Source organism: Gymnodraco acuticeps, unplaced genomic scaffold (assembly GCF_902827175.1).
Source record: "Gymnodraco acuticeps unplaced genomic scaffold, fGymAcu1.1, whole genome shotgun sequence".
In the NCBI taxonomy this organism is placed as follows: Eukaryota; Metazoa; Chordata; class Actinopteri; order Perciformes; family Bathydraconidae; genus Gymnodraco; species Gymnodraco acuticeps.
In genome coordinates this window covers 39029-55000 of record NW_022991762.1, presented here as the reverse complement: position 1 = coordinate 55000, position 15972 = coordinate 39029, and the positions used below count along the sequence as shown (strand labels likewise).

Here is a 15972-nt window from a genome sequence, read left to right as displayed (position 1 = left end):
GCTGGGTTGCTTCTGTTTTCTGAATGAGGCGAGGGGAGGCCTGTTTGGTCTGTGCCAAAGCTATCTGCTAATGGAGTTTGGCTGCAGTGCCACAGATGCATTTATAGTGTACCATTAATCCATTAAGGAACTGCAGTCCTCTCACTCCAAATAAAACAAGAGCAGAGGACGGAGACAGAGGGAGAGACAGCTTGCGTTGGAAGGAATGTCATTCATCTCAGAGGCCTGGTGTCAAGGACAAATGTAGAAGGCGTGTGTGTGTGTTTTCATATGTACGTGTGTCACTGTGAGGTTGCACCTGTGTGTGCTGTTATAGCTGCTGACGGAAGGAGGGAGGCATCTAATTTTAGTCCAGGTGAAAGGCGGGAGAGAGGGAGGAAGGTTTTGATGAGCAGGATCGTTGTTGTGGAGCTGAAATCCCCGTCTAAAAAACAGGCACTAAGCGGGGCAGGATGACAGACTGACGGGGCCCAGGCAGACGAGCCACATCGATCAAAACCACAGCGGCTTTAGTTTATTGATCAGAAAGCATGGAGGCCTGGGGAGTGAGAGAGGAGGAGACGGAAGAGAAAGGGAGCGGATGCTTATATTAAGAGGCAACGGATGCATAAAGAGAGTATGCATATCGGAAACATAGCATGTACAGGAGTGTGTTGCTCCATCAGAGACGCACGAATAGCTCAGAAATCATACCAGTCTGTACGTTTTCATTATAGGGATATAGATTTGGCTTGAAGTTGGGGCTGCTAAATTAATCGTATTTTAATCGCGATTACGATTATGGCTTGCAACGATTACGAAAACAACGTAATCGAAATAAAACGATTATCTTTTTATTATTATTACTTTTTTTTAAATAATTGTTTTGGGTTTTTCAGTTGAATTATACTTAAGGCAAGGCAAGTTTATTTATATAGCACTTTTCAACACAAGGCAATTCAAAGTGCTTTACAAAAAATGAAAGAGATTAAGAAAATGGCATTTAAAATCACTTAAAGTTCAGGGTAATCAACTGTTAAAAACATACTGTTCAAAAAATCTTCTCCAATAAATGGATGTTTTCAAAGTCAATGAATAATCGCATTTAATAATCGCAAATACAATTAATGACCCAAATAATCGAGATTATGATTTTTGCCATAATCGAGCAGCCCTACCTGAAGTAGACGCTGCATTTTTAAAAATACATTTCATTGTGGTATTTAGTAATAACTGTAAAATGATCAGTACTTTAACAGCACTGCAGTTTTCGTTCTAAAGTCTGGTTTATTAGTTCTTCTTTTGGTCGTGTTGGCCTCCATTTCCATCTCTAAAAATAACACTGCACTCCCCAAGCCGCTGAGATTTTGGAACAAAGCTACACCGCTAAAAATAAGTCAGTCAGGGCAAGAAATCCCATGTTTGGCCGAATTTGTTTGGGATAGAAAAATTAAGGCAAACTCTCTGCGAACAGATCGACTTTTAGGGTCAAGAAAAGTCCCGTGCAAGAAGCTATTGTTATTAACATGTTGATGTGAAGAGGTTCATCTTGCTCAACTGTTCTCGACTGAACTGGTTTCCTGCCCCATCTGTCATCTGAAATGATTCTATATTCCTAGATTGTTACAGTTATTATCAACATGCATACATTTCTGGGTACTAGAACAACAAACACTGTAGATGTTAAAGGTGACCTATGATGCAAAATCCACTTCTTCATGTCTCTTCTACATCAACATGTGTCCCCTCTTCTTCATGTCTCTTCTACATCAACATGTGTCCCCTCTTCTTCATGTCTCTTCTACATCAACATGTGTCCCCTCTTCTTCATGTCTCTTCTACATCAACATGTGTCCCCTCTTCTTCATGTCTCTTCTACATCAACATGTGTCCCCTCTTCTTCATGTCTCTTCTACATCAACATGTGTCCCCCTCTTCTTCATGTCTCTTCTACATCAACATGTGTCCCCTCTTCTTCATGTCTCTTCTACATCAACATGTGTCCCCTCTTCTTCATGTCTCTTCTACATCAACATGTGTCCCCTCTTCTTCATGTCTCTTCTACATCAACATGTGTCCCCTCTTCTTCATGTCTCTTCTACATCAACATGTGTCCCCTCTGTGGAAAGAGACTCTGAAAGTTTCAGGAACAAAGATTCTCTCTCTTTTTGTCCTGATCCATTTCTATAAAAACCTGTCTGAAAATGAGCTGATCAGATTTTGGCCACTTTATGATGTCATAACGATGTTTTGTCTTGTGTAACCATTAGCCAATCACCAACCAAGGTAACCCCCCCCCCCCCTCCCCTTATCACCTGAATCTCCTCCTAGAGCACCATTGAGTTATTTTTAACCAAATCTCTCTCAGAGGGGCGTGGGGAGGGGCTCCTTATTGTCATCTAAAGCAGTGGTCACCAACCTTTTTAAGCCCAAGATCACCGACCTTGGCCTAGGTGAAAGGCGAGATCTACCTATTGCAGAATTGAGTGAAAAAGACGGCCCAGACAGTGCTTCCAATGTGAGGCCTTTTATATAGGCTAATTGCATCTGAATTACTGTTACAATGAAGGCTCCATAATCAGCTCACGGCATATAGGCAGGGGTAAAGTGCTATTTTTTATAAGTGGGGGGCGGACCTCACCTCCTCTAGGTCCTCACCTCCTCTAGGGGGGTCCGGGGGGATGCTCCCCTGGGAAGATTTTTTTTTTTTAAATATTGAAGTTGAAAGAATCAATCTGGTGCACTTTGAGAGCAACATGAAGAGATCTATGAACATGAAGCGACTCAGGTTCTGGTCCAGGCTCTCGTCATCTCACGCCTAGACTACTGCAACTCCCTCCTGGCTGGTCTACCTGCATGTGCCATCCGACCTCTGCAGCTCATCCAGAATGCAGCGGCTCGTCTGGTCTTCAACCTTCCTACATTTTCCCACACTACTCCGCTCCCTTCACTGGCTTCCGGTAACTGCTAGAATCCACTTCAAGACACTGGTACTTGCTTACCATGCTGCGAATGGATCTGGCCCTTCCTACATCCAGGACATGGTTAAACCGTACACCCCAGCGCGTGCACTACGCTCTGCATCAGCCAAACGACTCGCTGCGCCCTCGCTGCGCCCTCGCTGCGAGGGGGACCCAAGTTCCCATCGGCGAAAACACGTGGGTTTGCTGTCCTGGCTCCAGGATGGTGGAATGAGCTCCCCATTGACATCAGGACGGCAGATAGCTTGCACATCTTCCGGCGCAAACTGAAAACTCATCTCTTTCGACTCCACTTCGAGCGATAGAACTATTAACGAAGCACTTTTATACTAATAAAGGACTGGCTTATCTAAAGCCAGTTGAGTAGCACTTGAAATGTTTTTGCTCTATGAAGCCTGATGTACTTTTATGATTCTGTTTTCTTCAAGTTGTATTTTGATGGTCGAACGCACTTATTGCAAGTCGCTTTGGATAAAAGCATCAGCTAAATGCAATGTAATGTAATCTATGGATACCTCTCTCAGCACCCATTTGAAACAGAACTGTAAACAGATTTTCTTTTTCTTTATGGGTATTTTACAAATCACTCTCCTTTTAAACTGTATTCTTGTTTTACTGCCATAAAGTATTTCATACCTGTTTTTCATTTATTCTCTTATTGTTTGTATAACTATAATGATCATATGAAGGTGTGCCGCGGAAATAATCTTTTGAATCATTTGTGACAAAACCGTTCTAAACACTCAGAGTCCTTTAGTTCGCAGCTTGTTGTGGAAACAGCTCATTATGTCCATTAGTGCAGCTAGCTAACCAGATGCTAACATCACGGTCCCCGCTAGCACCGGTCCCTCTCTCTCCCTCTCTCTCGATCACACTAAATGCGCTATTGCCACACACACACAGAGCCGAGCTTGAATGACACAAGTACACGTGTATTTCCATGCAACTCTCTGATTTGTGACTTGCCTCTGTTGCATTCACTGAACACGGGAAATTGCATTCCTGGCGTCCTCTCTTGTGTCATGATGAGGTTCACGTAAAGCACGGTTATTAATGTATTATACTATTGATGTGTCTCAAATATACGTCAATCAAGTGGCACCTGCTAACGGGGTGGTGGATGATAGGTTTACAACTAAAAACGTATTTTTCAAACATTATTATTTTTATTTCTTTTGTTATTTATTTTTTTAACGGTCCGCGATCTACCCGCACCACACTCGCGGTCGATCGCGATCGACTGGTTGGCGACCACTGATCTAAAGTAACAGACACAGAATCATCACTTTTGAAACAGGGCTGAAACAGAGGGGGTATTGGGATGCTGCAATGATCTGTTTGGTGTTTGGAGCCAAACACTTCAGAGACATGTTCTGTATATATCTGAGAACTATAATATATTGATGAAGAACAGTATAATAGGGGATCTTTAAATCACATGTCACTTGTTAGACGCTTTTATCCAAAGCAACACAAACACTCAGTACTGTGGACGATCCCCACAGGAGCAACCTGGGGTGAGGCGTCTTGTCCTGGGACTCAACAACATGCCCACTGCGGCTGTGGCTCACAAACATTGCATAGATTGGGATTTCATCATTAGCATTCATTTGGAGTCTTGTTTGTGATAAGTCCTTCTGAGAAATAGTCGAGTAATGACTTCTCCACAGCTCCATCCATTAGTTCACCAGGTAGTCGCTATCCTGTCTGTCTGCCGTTTGGCGAGAGGACACAGAGGGTTAGTCAAAGCTTCTGTGATGAAAACAGCCTCCTGGTCTTATTGAGAGTGAACCGAAAGTTAGCGGGCCAAATCAAATCAAAGCAGTGGGCTGAAAGTGTCCTTAAAGCTCCTTAAAACTGAGGACTGCTGCAGATCATTGGGATGCGTTGTTGTTGTAAACAGTATTTACAGCTGCTTCAATCTTCAAGTTGATGATGTGTTTTCACATTTTAGGTCGACAGCAACACAACAATTCAAAATGCATCATCATGTTGCACTTTTACTGCTGGATGAATTTGCAAACAAGTTCAAATGAGTGATTGCAGGTTAAAGCATTTATTGCAGAACTTAAAGGTTAAAAATCACAGTGGAAATCTTTTTTACAAGATTTAACTGCAGTTCTCCAGAGTTGTAAATCCCCGTAGAGGGGTGTCAAACTCAATTTCATCGCGGGCCACATTCGCATTATGGTTGCACTCAAAGGGCCGGTTGTAACTTTAAGACTATATAAAAATACATATATAAATATTTAATATATATAAAATAATGTGTTATATTACATCATTGCCTCTGCATTGGATTATTATCGGATAGGGTAATGACTTCATAATTAACTACGGCTGAAAGCAGAAGTCTAGGGCAAATAATTGCAAGTCTCTTCAGTGAGAATGTCACAAAATTATTTAAAAGAAAAACGAAATTCTGAAAAAAAAAAGTAAAAAAAAAAACATTTTGAAAAAAAATGTCAAATTCTGAGAAAAAATTCTAATTTGAGATGCATTGTGGGACATGTAGTTTATGGGCAACGTGCTTCTGTAAATCGGCATGTAACCATATCATAGACATATTATATTCTTTTCAAGCCCTTGTGGGGCCACATGAAATGAAGTCACGGGCCGGATTTGGCCCCCGGGCCTTGAGTTTGACACCCCTGCAATTAAACACGATGTTCTGCTTTCCCTGACCTTAAAGAGTTAACAGAGTGGACAGCATGCAGGCATATGATCAGAAGACTCATCTGCAAATCAAACGCGTGGCTGTGTGTTCCCGCTCCTGCACATCATCCAGACTTACAGCTATAGATTGACTATAAAACTCAAGAGGCACTCCCTGAACCCTCATTTATTTTGAACTCCTCGACTGATATTATCTCCAAACTGGCAATGCAATTACAGAGGCCCTGCCATCAATAGTGGATTCCAGCAGTGCAAGCATGACAGAAATCCACTTATTCCGTCTAGTATTGATGTCAATTTACTGTTTCATTACAACTAGAGCTTATGGAGCTGCACATGATCACAACTGAATGGGCATCTTGTTATGGGACCTCAAAGCAGGTTTGGATCCACAGCCGATAAATAATGCATCAGATACTATGCGTAATCATGCACATACGCTCAGCAGAGACTCCAGCACAACAAAGATAGCGATAGATTAGGTGTGAGGGTCTTCTTCTGATGCATATGTATGAGTTGCAGCAGGTTCGGTGATGCTGTCGACTGCAAATCCAGTTCATCATGGCTTTAGAATGATGTCCTTTTTACTTCTGTTAGAAAAATATCACTGGCTTCAGCTTCAATATCAGGATCCATGTATTTATGATCCTCTCAAGAATGGAAGTAGTTGTCACATACAGTACAGAGCATGTGGTACAACTTGTTCCTGAACAGAGAAGGAGTTACAGTCACAAGATGGAGGAATACCGGTTCAAAGCAGTATTCAATGCTTAGTTCAGATTAGCTAAGGCCTGCGTAAGAAATAAACATGACGGTCATATGCCTATCTCCCTAGGGCAGGGGTCGGCGGCCCACGGGCCGCATGCGGCCCTTTAAGCCCTCTGCTCTGGCTCCCTTGAGTTTAGACAAAAATAAGAAGGAAATAAAATAAAAGTATTTGTAGGACTATTTATATTGTATTGCATGGTTGAAAATGTTTCGTATCTTGTATTTTGAGGTGATACTGTGACACATAAATAAAAAACAAAACGGTTTGAATTAGGTCAACTAAAATATGCGTCACATCCTACTACGGTCCCGCGCGAGCGCCTTTTCTTGGAGGCGAATAACCTGACCCCCGGCTCGATGAGCGAACTATGGATAAATCAAAGAAAAGTACCGGAGGAACACAGGATTTAATTCTGTGTGGACAGAGTTATATGCTTTCACAGCAAACAATGCTGGTTTACCGGTATGTTTGATATGTAGAGAGAAGTTGTCAACGGTGGTGCAGCCTTTACGTATCGAGGAACAACAAGGGAGAGGAAGACAGCTGACGATCTTCAGACATAATTCAATGGGGTATGTAATTTATTTCAGAAAACACTTATTGTTATATTCCATGGAATGCTCTTAACGTCCCGATAGCAATGAATATATTATTAAATGCTTTGACAATAAATCCATACAAAAATTAATCTCTGGAAGCCGTGGCGCTGTAAAAAGCACAACCAATCATCTGAGCCGGCCCGGCTAAAGTAACTGGATGGCCTACCTGCCTGTCAGCCTTCCATCTGTGCACAAATGTATCTCGTGCCCTCATTGGTCATGTGCGCGTTCGTGTGTGTTGGAGGAGGGACTCTGTAAGAAAGTCTGAAGGAAGAGGCATATATAGTACTTTCAAATTCTAGCGCACTCGAGCTGGTTTCTCCATTCTTACCTACCCTACCTTTAACTCTTTTTAGGGTGCAGCTATATGTTTTATTTATTTCAAAGTGGGCCCATTTTAATAATATTTTTTTTTCCTGTGCTGTGTTTAATTTATTTTAAAGTAGGCCTGTGTATTATTTGTAATTCTCTTTATAAGAGTTCTTTGTTTCTTATTAGAGGTTAACAGTTTTATATCATGTAATAAATAGCCTAATAAATGCAAAAAAACTGTAGTTTTTGTCTGATATAACAATAAAAAACTATGACATATGTTTTGCGGCTCCAGACAAAAAAATGTTTTGGAAAAAGGAGCAAAATGGCTCTTTTGGTCAAAAAGGTTGCAGACCCCTGCCCTATGGTCAGTGGCGGTTCTAGACCAATTTGACTGGGGGGGCCACTGGGGGGCCAGTTATTTTCTGAGGGGGGCACAATAAATGCAGGACGAAAAAGAGAACTAGACAGTATGAAGTAATTGCGCATAAGAAAACAATGCAATACAGTTATTGGTATTTGTTTCAGTACACTTATTTATTTCAGTTAGATATTATAGTTATTACTGTTAGCTTCAGCTTAAGTTATAGTGCAATGTTTGCACTAACACCATATTTATATAAAAATAAAGGCAATGAACAGTTACATCTCTACTTTACATAAGGGTGTCTGCACAATCTCACATTACAGCAACAAAATCCTGCGTTTTTTGGCAAACCGAGTACCAGAAAATATACATTTAAAAAAAAATATATATATATACTTTTCATTGTTAGGGGGGTCAGAGGTCAGTGTTAGGGGGGCACTGCCCCCCCCTAGAACCGCCCCTGCCTAGGGTCATCATATTTAATCGTTGGAACAAAGCTATCGTATGTTCAACACAGTGTCTCTTAAGCTTCTTCTAGGTAATCATACATCCTGTAACGTACCCAGCTGGGCTTTTGTTATCATGTGCTATCCTCTGATATTGAAAGAGTACATTCAGTATTTTCCCAACAACTACTTCATAGTGTATATTTAAAACTATACGATATTAGATACAATCCTACATATCTAACAAGTACAACACTAGATGTGCACGACGGGTATTTTATATAACACACATGACTAGTATTCTAGATGGCTTACCCTGAACGTCAGTTTTTAAGTTAATATCTAAACTTTTAAGCATAGTTTCTTCTTTACACATTCACTGTTTGTTTGAGTCGCTTTTATGGCCATCTGTTGATATATTTTACCTAATTTTAACCCCCTTTATGCTTTATTGTGTTCATCAGCTTGTTACTATCTTTGATCTCTGTCTTTTGTGTGTTGAGTGGGGAGCGTACAGCGTTTTGTTTGAAAACAGCTGCCTGCATGCTGCTGCAAAAACAAGGCTTTGAGAGCGGAGAGAGTGATCCAAAAGCAATTTTCAAAAAGCAGGCTGTTAAACCAAAGCATACGCTGAAAGACGCCTGAAGGCTCTGTAGAGATCAAAGTAACTGCAGAGGCCCGGATGATATCTTTCCCTTGTATCGTTTTGAGATCGAATATTAATATAGAAAATATTGATTAGAGCAGCCAACATGTTTGGCCTGTCCTACCTTGTGCTTGGATCTCTAAAGAAACAGATTTAGTTGATGATCAGTGAAATACTTATGTACAGAAATGATTGTGCACAAATGCTAATCTAATCTTTGGGATGCTTATAATGTGTGTGTGTTTGAGAGGTGTTGATACCATTTGTTTTGTCCTTGTTGTTTGACTTGTATTGCGTTGCGTTGCATTATACGTCGATGTTATTGTCCTTCAACCATCTTCAAAGGACTCTCCGTCTCCTCTAGGGATTGCTGCAGTTGCTAAAGTTAATAAATGAGAAAAAGCGTTAATGTTTTTGGGGTTGAAACTGAGAAACTATGACTCTGCGAATAGTATTGATCAGGGAAATGTCTGCGTCAGGTGAAACACTTCACCAACCTCATCCTCTCTAATTTGCGCTCTGGCTCGCAGTCAGACCACGAGGACGGCTGGAGTGCTTTCACACCCACCGGCGGAGGTTAAGTCCCACCAGCTTCCTCCATCTACTGACAGCTCATTTGCTAAAATACCTCTTTGCTAAAATGATCCTTTTCTCCCCATCCCTCACCCTTCCCTCCCTCCCTGCCTCCTCCCCTCTCAACATCACAGGTGTAACGCTATCTTTAGCCTGAGGGGGGCAGAATGCCGGAGCAGAGCAACGACTATCGTGTGGTGGTGTTCGGGGCGGGAGGGGTGGGGAAGAGCTCCCTGGTCCTGCGCTTCGTGAAAGGCACCTTCAGGGACACCTACATCCCCACGGTGGAGGACACCTACCGCCAGGTGATCAGCTGCGATAAGAGCGTGTGTACCCTCCAGATCACGGACACCACGGGGAGCCACCAGTTCCCCGCCATGCAGCGCCTGTCCATCTCTAAAGGCCACGCCTTCATCCTGGTGTACTCCATCACCAGCAAGCAGTCCCTGGAGGAGCTCAAACCCATTTACCAACAGGTGGGTGGATAAGTGTCTAGACCAGGGGTGTCCAAACTACTACTACCATTTTGAATCCGCCCTCACTCAGCAAATTATGACTTAAGTATAATAAACTTCTGCTTGTCTTATATTGTACTTCTTGAATATATATGTTACAAGGTATTCATGTGTTAGTTAGCCCAGTGTTCAAATAAATTCAGTCAATTCAAGTTGAAAACATGTTCTAACAAATCTAAGTTGATAAGAAAAAAGCCCAATAACAAATGTACGTAACAACCTTGAAATATACCCTTCATATTTCCTCTTATTATAATCAATCTGAAGCTTCTGTTTTAAGGAATGAGCTGCAAGACAATAAATGACACCCTTTCTGAAGGCATTCTCAAGTATCAAGAACAATTGACATATTGGATTTACTTTTCCAACTTATAACTTAACTTATGAGGCAAAATACCTCTAGTGAGTGGCCCAGCCCTTCTTATATTTGTCTGTAGTTGGCCCTCGGTGAAAAAAAGTTTGGACACCCGTGATCTACATGTATTATAATGAGAATGGAAGTCCAGGATGCATTTATCACCTTCATGTCCAGCTACAAGGATACATTCACAGCTGTTTGTTGTTTTTGATTAAATAATAATAAACTATTGTTGTTGCATGATTCAGACATGAAGGAAGTACTTGGATCATGTACTTAATGTCGTTTTCACAAGTACAAATCCTGCATAATGGATTTTACTTCAGAAAAGTATTTGCATCAAAATATACTTGAATTATGAAAGTGAACACATTTTTCTCAAATGTCCATTTTATAATAACTTTTATGAATTAGAATACAATTTAAAAGTGTGGATGAATGTCCATAACCTCTTAATGGGAGGGTGATTTGAATTACATTTGTTATAGCATTTTCTGTAAGCATCCTTAATCCCAAAAGGAATTTAATGTATAAAATAAATGTGGTGGAGTACACAGCTCAGTATTTCCCACTGACATGTATTTGAGTAGAAACCAAAAGTACCACAACTGTAAAGAAGTACAGTACTTAAAGTCAATTAACTCCATCACTTTCTACCACTGGAAGCACAATACAGAAAACCCCCGAACATTTAAAATAAAACACGGATAAATAAAACAAACAAAATATATTTACGATGTTTCATTTGGTTGAATAAAATAGGAACATTTCGTGTCTAGATGTAAAGACGTTTACAAATATTCTTATCCAATGTTAAATCAATCTTTTTAAAATGTAAATAATTGATGATGTGCACGTCCCAGCCAGAACATAACAGGTGTCTCTTATGTTCCTCCTCCTCCTCCTCTGCAGGTGTTGGCCATAAAGGGAAACGTTGAGGCCATCCCCATCATGCTCGTGGGGAACAAGAGCGATGAGACCCTTCGGGAGGTGGAGACCAAGGACGGAGAAGCCCAGGCCAACCAGTGGAAGTGCGCCTTCATGGAGACGTCGGCCAAAACCAACCACAACGTCACGGAGCTCTTCCAGGAGCTCCTCAACCTGGACAAGAAGAGGAACATGAGCCTCAACATCGACGGAAAGCGCTCGGGGAAGCAGTCCCGCGCCGAGAGACTGAAGGGAAAATGCAGCGTGATGTAAATGGAGGAGGTGGAGGTGGAGACAGGTGGGGAAGAAATACAGAGAAAAGGAAGTAGAGAGAGAGAGAGGAAGGACTCACTAAACGTATCCTCGGAGCAAAATGTTACGAAGGTGTAACGGAAATCTCATCATTCACCTCTGTTTGACCCAACACAGCTTTCAGTTTGGATCTTTACATCAATGTGCATTCTGTGGAAAGGAGAAATGAGCGCAGAATATCAAGAGGCACATTTAAAACAAGAAGTACATGTAGCATCATCCAAGCGGTCACAAAACCTGGCTGTGGGTCTCCGCAAGACCTTGGACTGCAATGACTACAAGAGACTGCAGCAGCAACAACAAAAAGACTGAAGGTTTCTAAAGTTATCCAACACAAATGTTGTCCTCTCTCACTTCTTCACCTAAGCCCGTCCTCCCTACTCAGCTCACACCGCTCGTCACCCCTCACATACCCCCGACTATAACAAATAGACGTAATGTAATTGTAACAGAGTCGATACACTTAGTTAAACTCACTGTTCTTGTGGAAACTCCATATGACGAGCTCAAGGTGTCTGTCGTGCCGGAAAAGTACAGGTGTGATACTGTTAGCATGAATGACATTAGCGCACCCAGCTACATCCCAGAGCAACTCCTGAGGACTCACACGGGATATTTAAATATATTCCATCTAACACGCCCTGCACATTAGTAACAAGTCAAAGGGTGAGGTTTGAAGCATTAACGCTTAATCTCCTCATCCTCAGCCTCTCTCCAGAAACATTCAAAAAAGACCCTTATTATTTATCAAGAAGTCATTCTACTAAAAACTCATCCGCAAACTCTCTAAATGTCCTCATCTGAAGTGGAGGAGCTTCCAGCGGGTAGGCACGTACACGCTACTGACACGACGCAACAATCCTTTTAAGACTTTCATTTAGTACAGAAAAGCTCTGGAGGAAAAGAAGCTGGACACTCGAAACAGAAAATCAAATCTGCCTTGTCTACGAGGATGATACACTCGGATAATCATTGCCGAGACGAAGAGGAAGGTTTTCGGTCCTGAGGTCAAGAATGTCAGTTTACTTTGGCCCCTTCCACGTGAAGGTGTCTCTTCTTTTGCCTTTTTTATTCTTGTTTGCTATCTTTATGAAGCTTTATATCGTCATGTAAGAGTCAGAAAAGCCCTCCTTAAACAAAAAAGCACACAGATAATTAAATAAATAAGGGATACATGTAAAATGGTTGCATACAGATTATTTAATGTGACCTGAATCACTAATTCTGTTTCCTCTTTGGTTGTTTTGGTCACATTACCTCTCACAAGCAGGCGTCGGTAAACAGGAAACAGAATGAGTCACACACACATACACACACATACACACACACACACACACACACATACAGACACAGCATGCGCACAAATGCATTCATGCAAGTGTCAAAAAAAGTCAATCTGAGTATCACTGTCTGACTACATGAAGACAAACGGCGCTCAGCCTCAATGCCCTCACATTGCACTTTATATCATAAACACACACACACATGCACACACACACACACACGACTGTAATTGTTCATGTTGTTGCCTGTTATGTTTAAAGGATCTCCGCTTAACTCAGAATATCCTCGTGGAGCTCTGCTGTATGTCCAAAGTGCATGTTTAAACCTTTTGTTCCTACGCAGGAGCTCTGAATATTGTACACGGTATACACGGGACTGCCAAAAGCACAATACTTTTTTAACTGCATATCTTTTATCGTTTCTTTTTGTATTTCCTTTTTGTACGTTTTTCTTCCTTTTATCTGTGTGATTTTCATCTTGAACATGCATCTGAACACGGAGGAAACAGTCACGATCACCGGTATAAGTGTTGTTATGTGTCCGGTACATGGCACAATGAGGTTCTGCTGAACAACAGGGTTTCATGATGTGACCGTTAGCTGCGGTAAAGATGTGACGTAACCACACAGAATTGTAGGTCGAGTAGGACTCAGACGGGGGACAGATTATTTGCCTACTTTTCTCCGTCTCTAAGGCGGTTTGAACAACAATTTGAGTGGAGGATAATCTGCTCTTGTTTTGTTAAACCCAAAGACGCAGATTATGCCTCGTTTTAACTGTGTGTCCGTCTCTTCTGGACAAAAGCACAGCAACTGTTTCCATCCGTCCTCCTTCTCTGTCTAGATGTGTGCAGCAGAATCAACCACTGGGCACTTTAGGGTGACATTTTACTTGAAGACTTGCTTATTAATCAGCGATGCCTCATTTATAAGCACCATGTAAAACAGGGGTGTCAAACTCAAGGCCCGGGGGCCAAATCCGGCCCGCGACTTCATTTCATGTGGCCCCACAAGAGCTTGCAAAGAATATAATATGTTTGTAATATGGTTACAGAAGCACGTTGCCCATAAACTACATGTCCCACAATGCATCTACAATTTGAATTTTTTTCTTCTAAATATGCATTTTTTCTCAGAATTGAATTTTTTTTCAAAATGTCTTTTAAAATCATTTTGTGACGTTCTCACTGAAGAGACTTGCAATTATTTGCCCTAGACTTCTGCTTTCAGACGTAGTTAAATATGAAGTTATCCGATAATAATTCAATGCAGAGGCAATGATGTAATATAATACATTAGTTTATATATATATTAAATATTTATGTATTTTTATATAGTCTTAAAGTTACAACCGGCCCTTTGAGTGCAACCATAATGCGAATGTGGCCCGTGATGAAATTGAGTTTGACACCCCTGATGTAAAATGTCCCTCCTGCATTGTTCCATCAAATAACAACTTCCAACAGTGTTGTTATTGTACATAAAGCATACGGTAGTTGAATGAAATGTTTATTAGAGCTTCAAGTAAGATGTTACCCATGTAAAGAAAAACTGTCTTTCTGGGAAGTCCTTGGAGTCGTTGCTACAGTAGGAGGTTCGATGTTGCTATTTACTGTAGTTTACAGCTTGATAACGATGCTCATGATATATTTGACACATCCACTCTTCAGCTATACCAATCAGATAATACTAGCGATATGTGAATATGTAACTAAAGGTGCCACTCCATGGCCGTTTCTGTTTTCTGAATGAATCAGTTATCAATGTGTTGTCCTTTGCACTAATGTGAGGTCCTCCTAAACGTTGCATTGTAAAACGTACCCTTTACATGTTAGAAGCCAGGGATGCTCACTCGTACTCTTTCTTTTTGCCATCAGTTCATACTTTAAACCAGGGGTGTCAAACTCAAGGCCCGGGGGCCAAATCCGGCCCGTGACTTCATTTCATGTGGCCCCACAAGGGCTTGCAAATAATATAATATGTCTATTATATGGTTACATGCCGATTTACAGAAGCACGTTGCCCATAAACTACATGTCCCACAATGCATCTCAAATTAGAATTTTTTCCTCAGAATTAGACATTTTTTTCAAAATGACAAAATGTTTTTCTTTTACTTTTTTTTTTCAGAATTTCGTTTTTCTTTTTAAATAATTTTGTGACGTTCTCACTGAAGAGACTTGCAATGATTTGCCCTAGACTTCTGCTTTCAGACGTAGTTAATTATGAAGTTATTACCCTATCCGATAATAATCCAATGCAGAGGCAATGATGTAATATAACACATTATATTATATATATTAAATATTTATATATATATTTTTATATAGTCTTAAAGTTACAACCGGCCCTTTGAGTGCAACCATGATGCGAATGTGGCCCGCAATGAAATTGAGTTTGACACCCCTGCTTTAAACGGATTGTAATTGACATAGTTTGTCCTGGCTTGTTTTAGATGCCAGAAGGATGGAGTGATTTCTGTCTGATGTGTCCTTCAAAAGGTTAAAAAGCTAGAAATAATATCAGTTTATCTCTCAGACAGTTGCCCTGATGTGATGTGTTGCTACCGGCAGTAGTGGTGCACACGCTGCATAAATATGAGCTTGACGCATCTGGTGGGTTAATGCAAAACGCCAGCTTGCGAGCGCATGTTTGTGCAATCTGTTGTTCTGCTGACGTCTACAAGAGGCTGTCCATGTCCCTGCGTGGAATATGATACAGCAGGCAGAGAAAAACAATGGGACAGCGCGTGATAGCGGTATGGACAACAAGCTGGAGTGAGAGGCTGTGCCATTGATAGGAATAGTGTGAACATATTGAGAGCGCTTACACATCCTACAGCCTGTGTAGGGTTCAAATGTGCATGTGAGGAGGCGTGCATGGGAAGTGAGTGAGCGTGCGTTGTGTTGCTTGGGCTGTGTGAGTGTGAATCAGGACAGACACCTCTGCCCCCGTCCTCCCATCGCTTGTCTCATCTTATTTATCAATGAAGCATATTCACTGCTGCTTTCTGTGCGGAAGCCCACGAGTGCATCCATGTGTCTGTCCAATTAGCCACCGATCTGCTTTCCTTCACTCTGGGGTGTGTGTGTGTGTGTGTGTGTGTGTGTATGTGTGTATGTGTGTGTGTGTGTGTGCGTGTGTGTGATGTTGTTGTTGTACCATCTTCGGTCAGATATTTGAAGCTTTCCTTTGGAGGATGCCTACTCATTTCTGCATGAGTCATCTA

General features: G+C 41.3%; 1 protein-coding gene across 1 annotated transcript in view; it reads left to right on the top strand.

Annotated features, from left to right (window-relative positions):
• The window catches only part of diras1b (DIRAS family, GTP-binding RAS-like 1b), a 20925-nt gene extending 6053 nt beyond the window's left edge, over positions 1-14872 (top strand). Inside the window, exons 2-3 of the mRNA XM_034199389.1 lie at positions 9483-9824; positions 11134-14872. Of these exons, the coding sequence (XP_034055280.1) occupies positions 9516-9824; positions 11134-11421 (597 nt within the window). The 5' untranslated portion in view covers positions 9483-9515 and the 3' untranslated portion in view covers positions 11422-14872. The remainder of the gene's footprint in view (positions 1-9482; positions 9825-11133) is intronic.
• The last annotated feature ends 1100 nt before the right edge of the window (positions 14873-15972 follow it).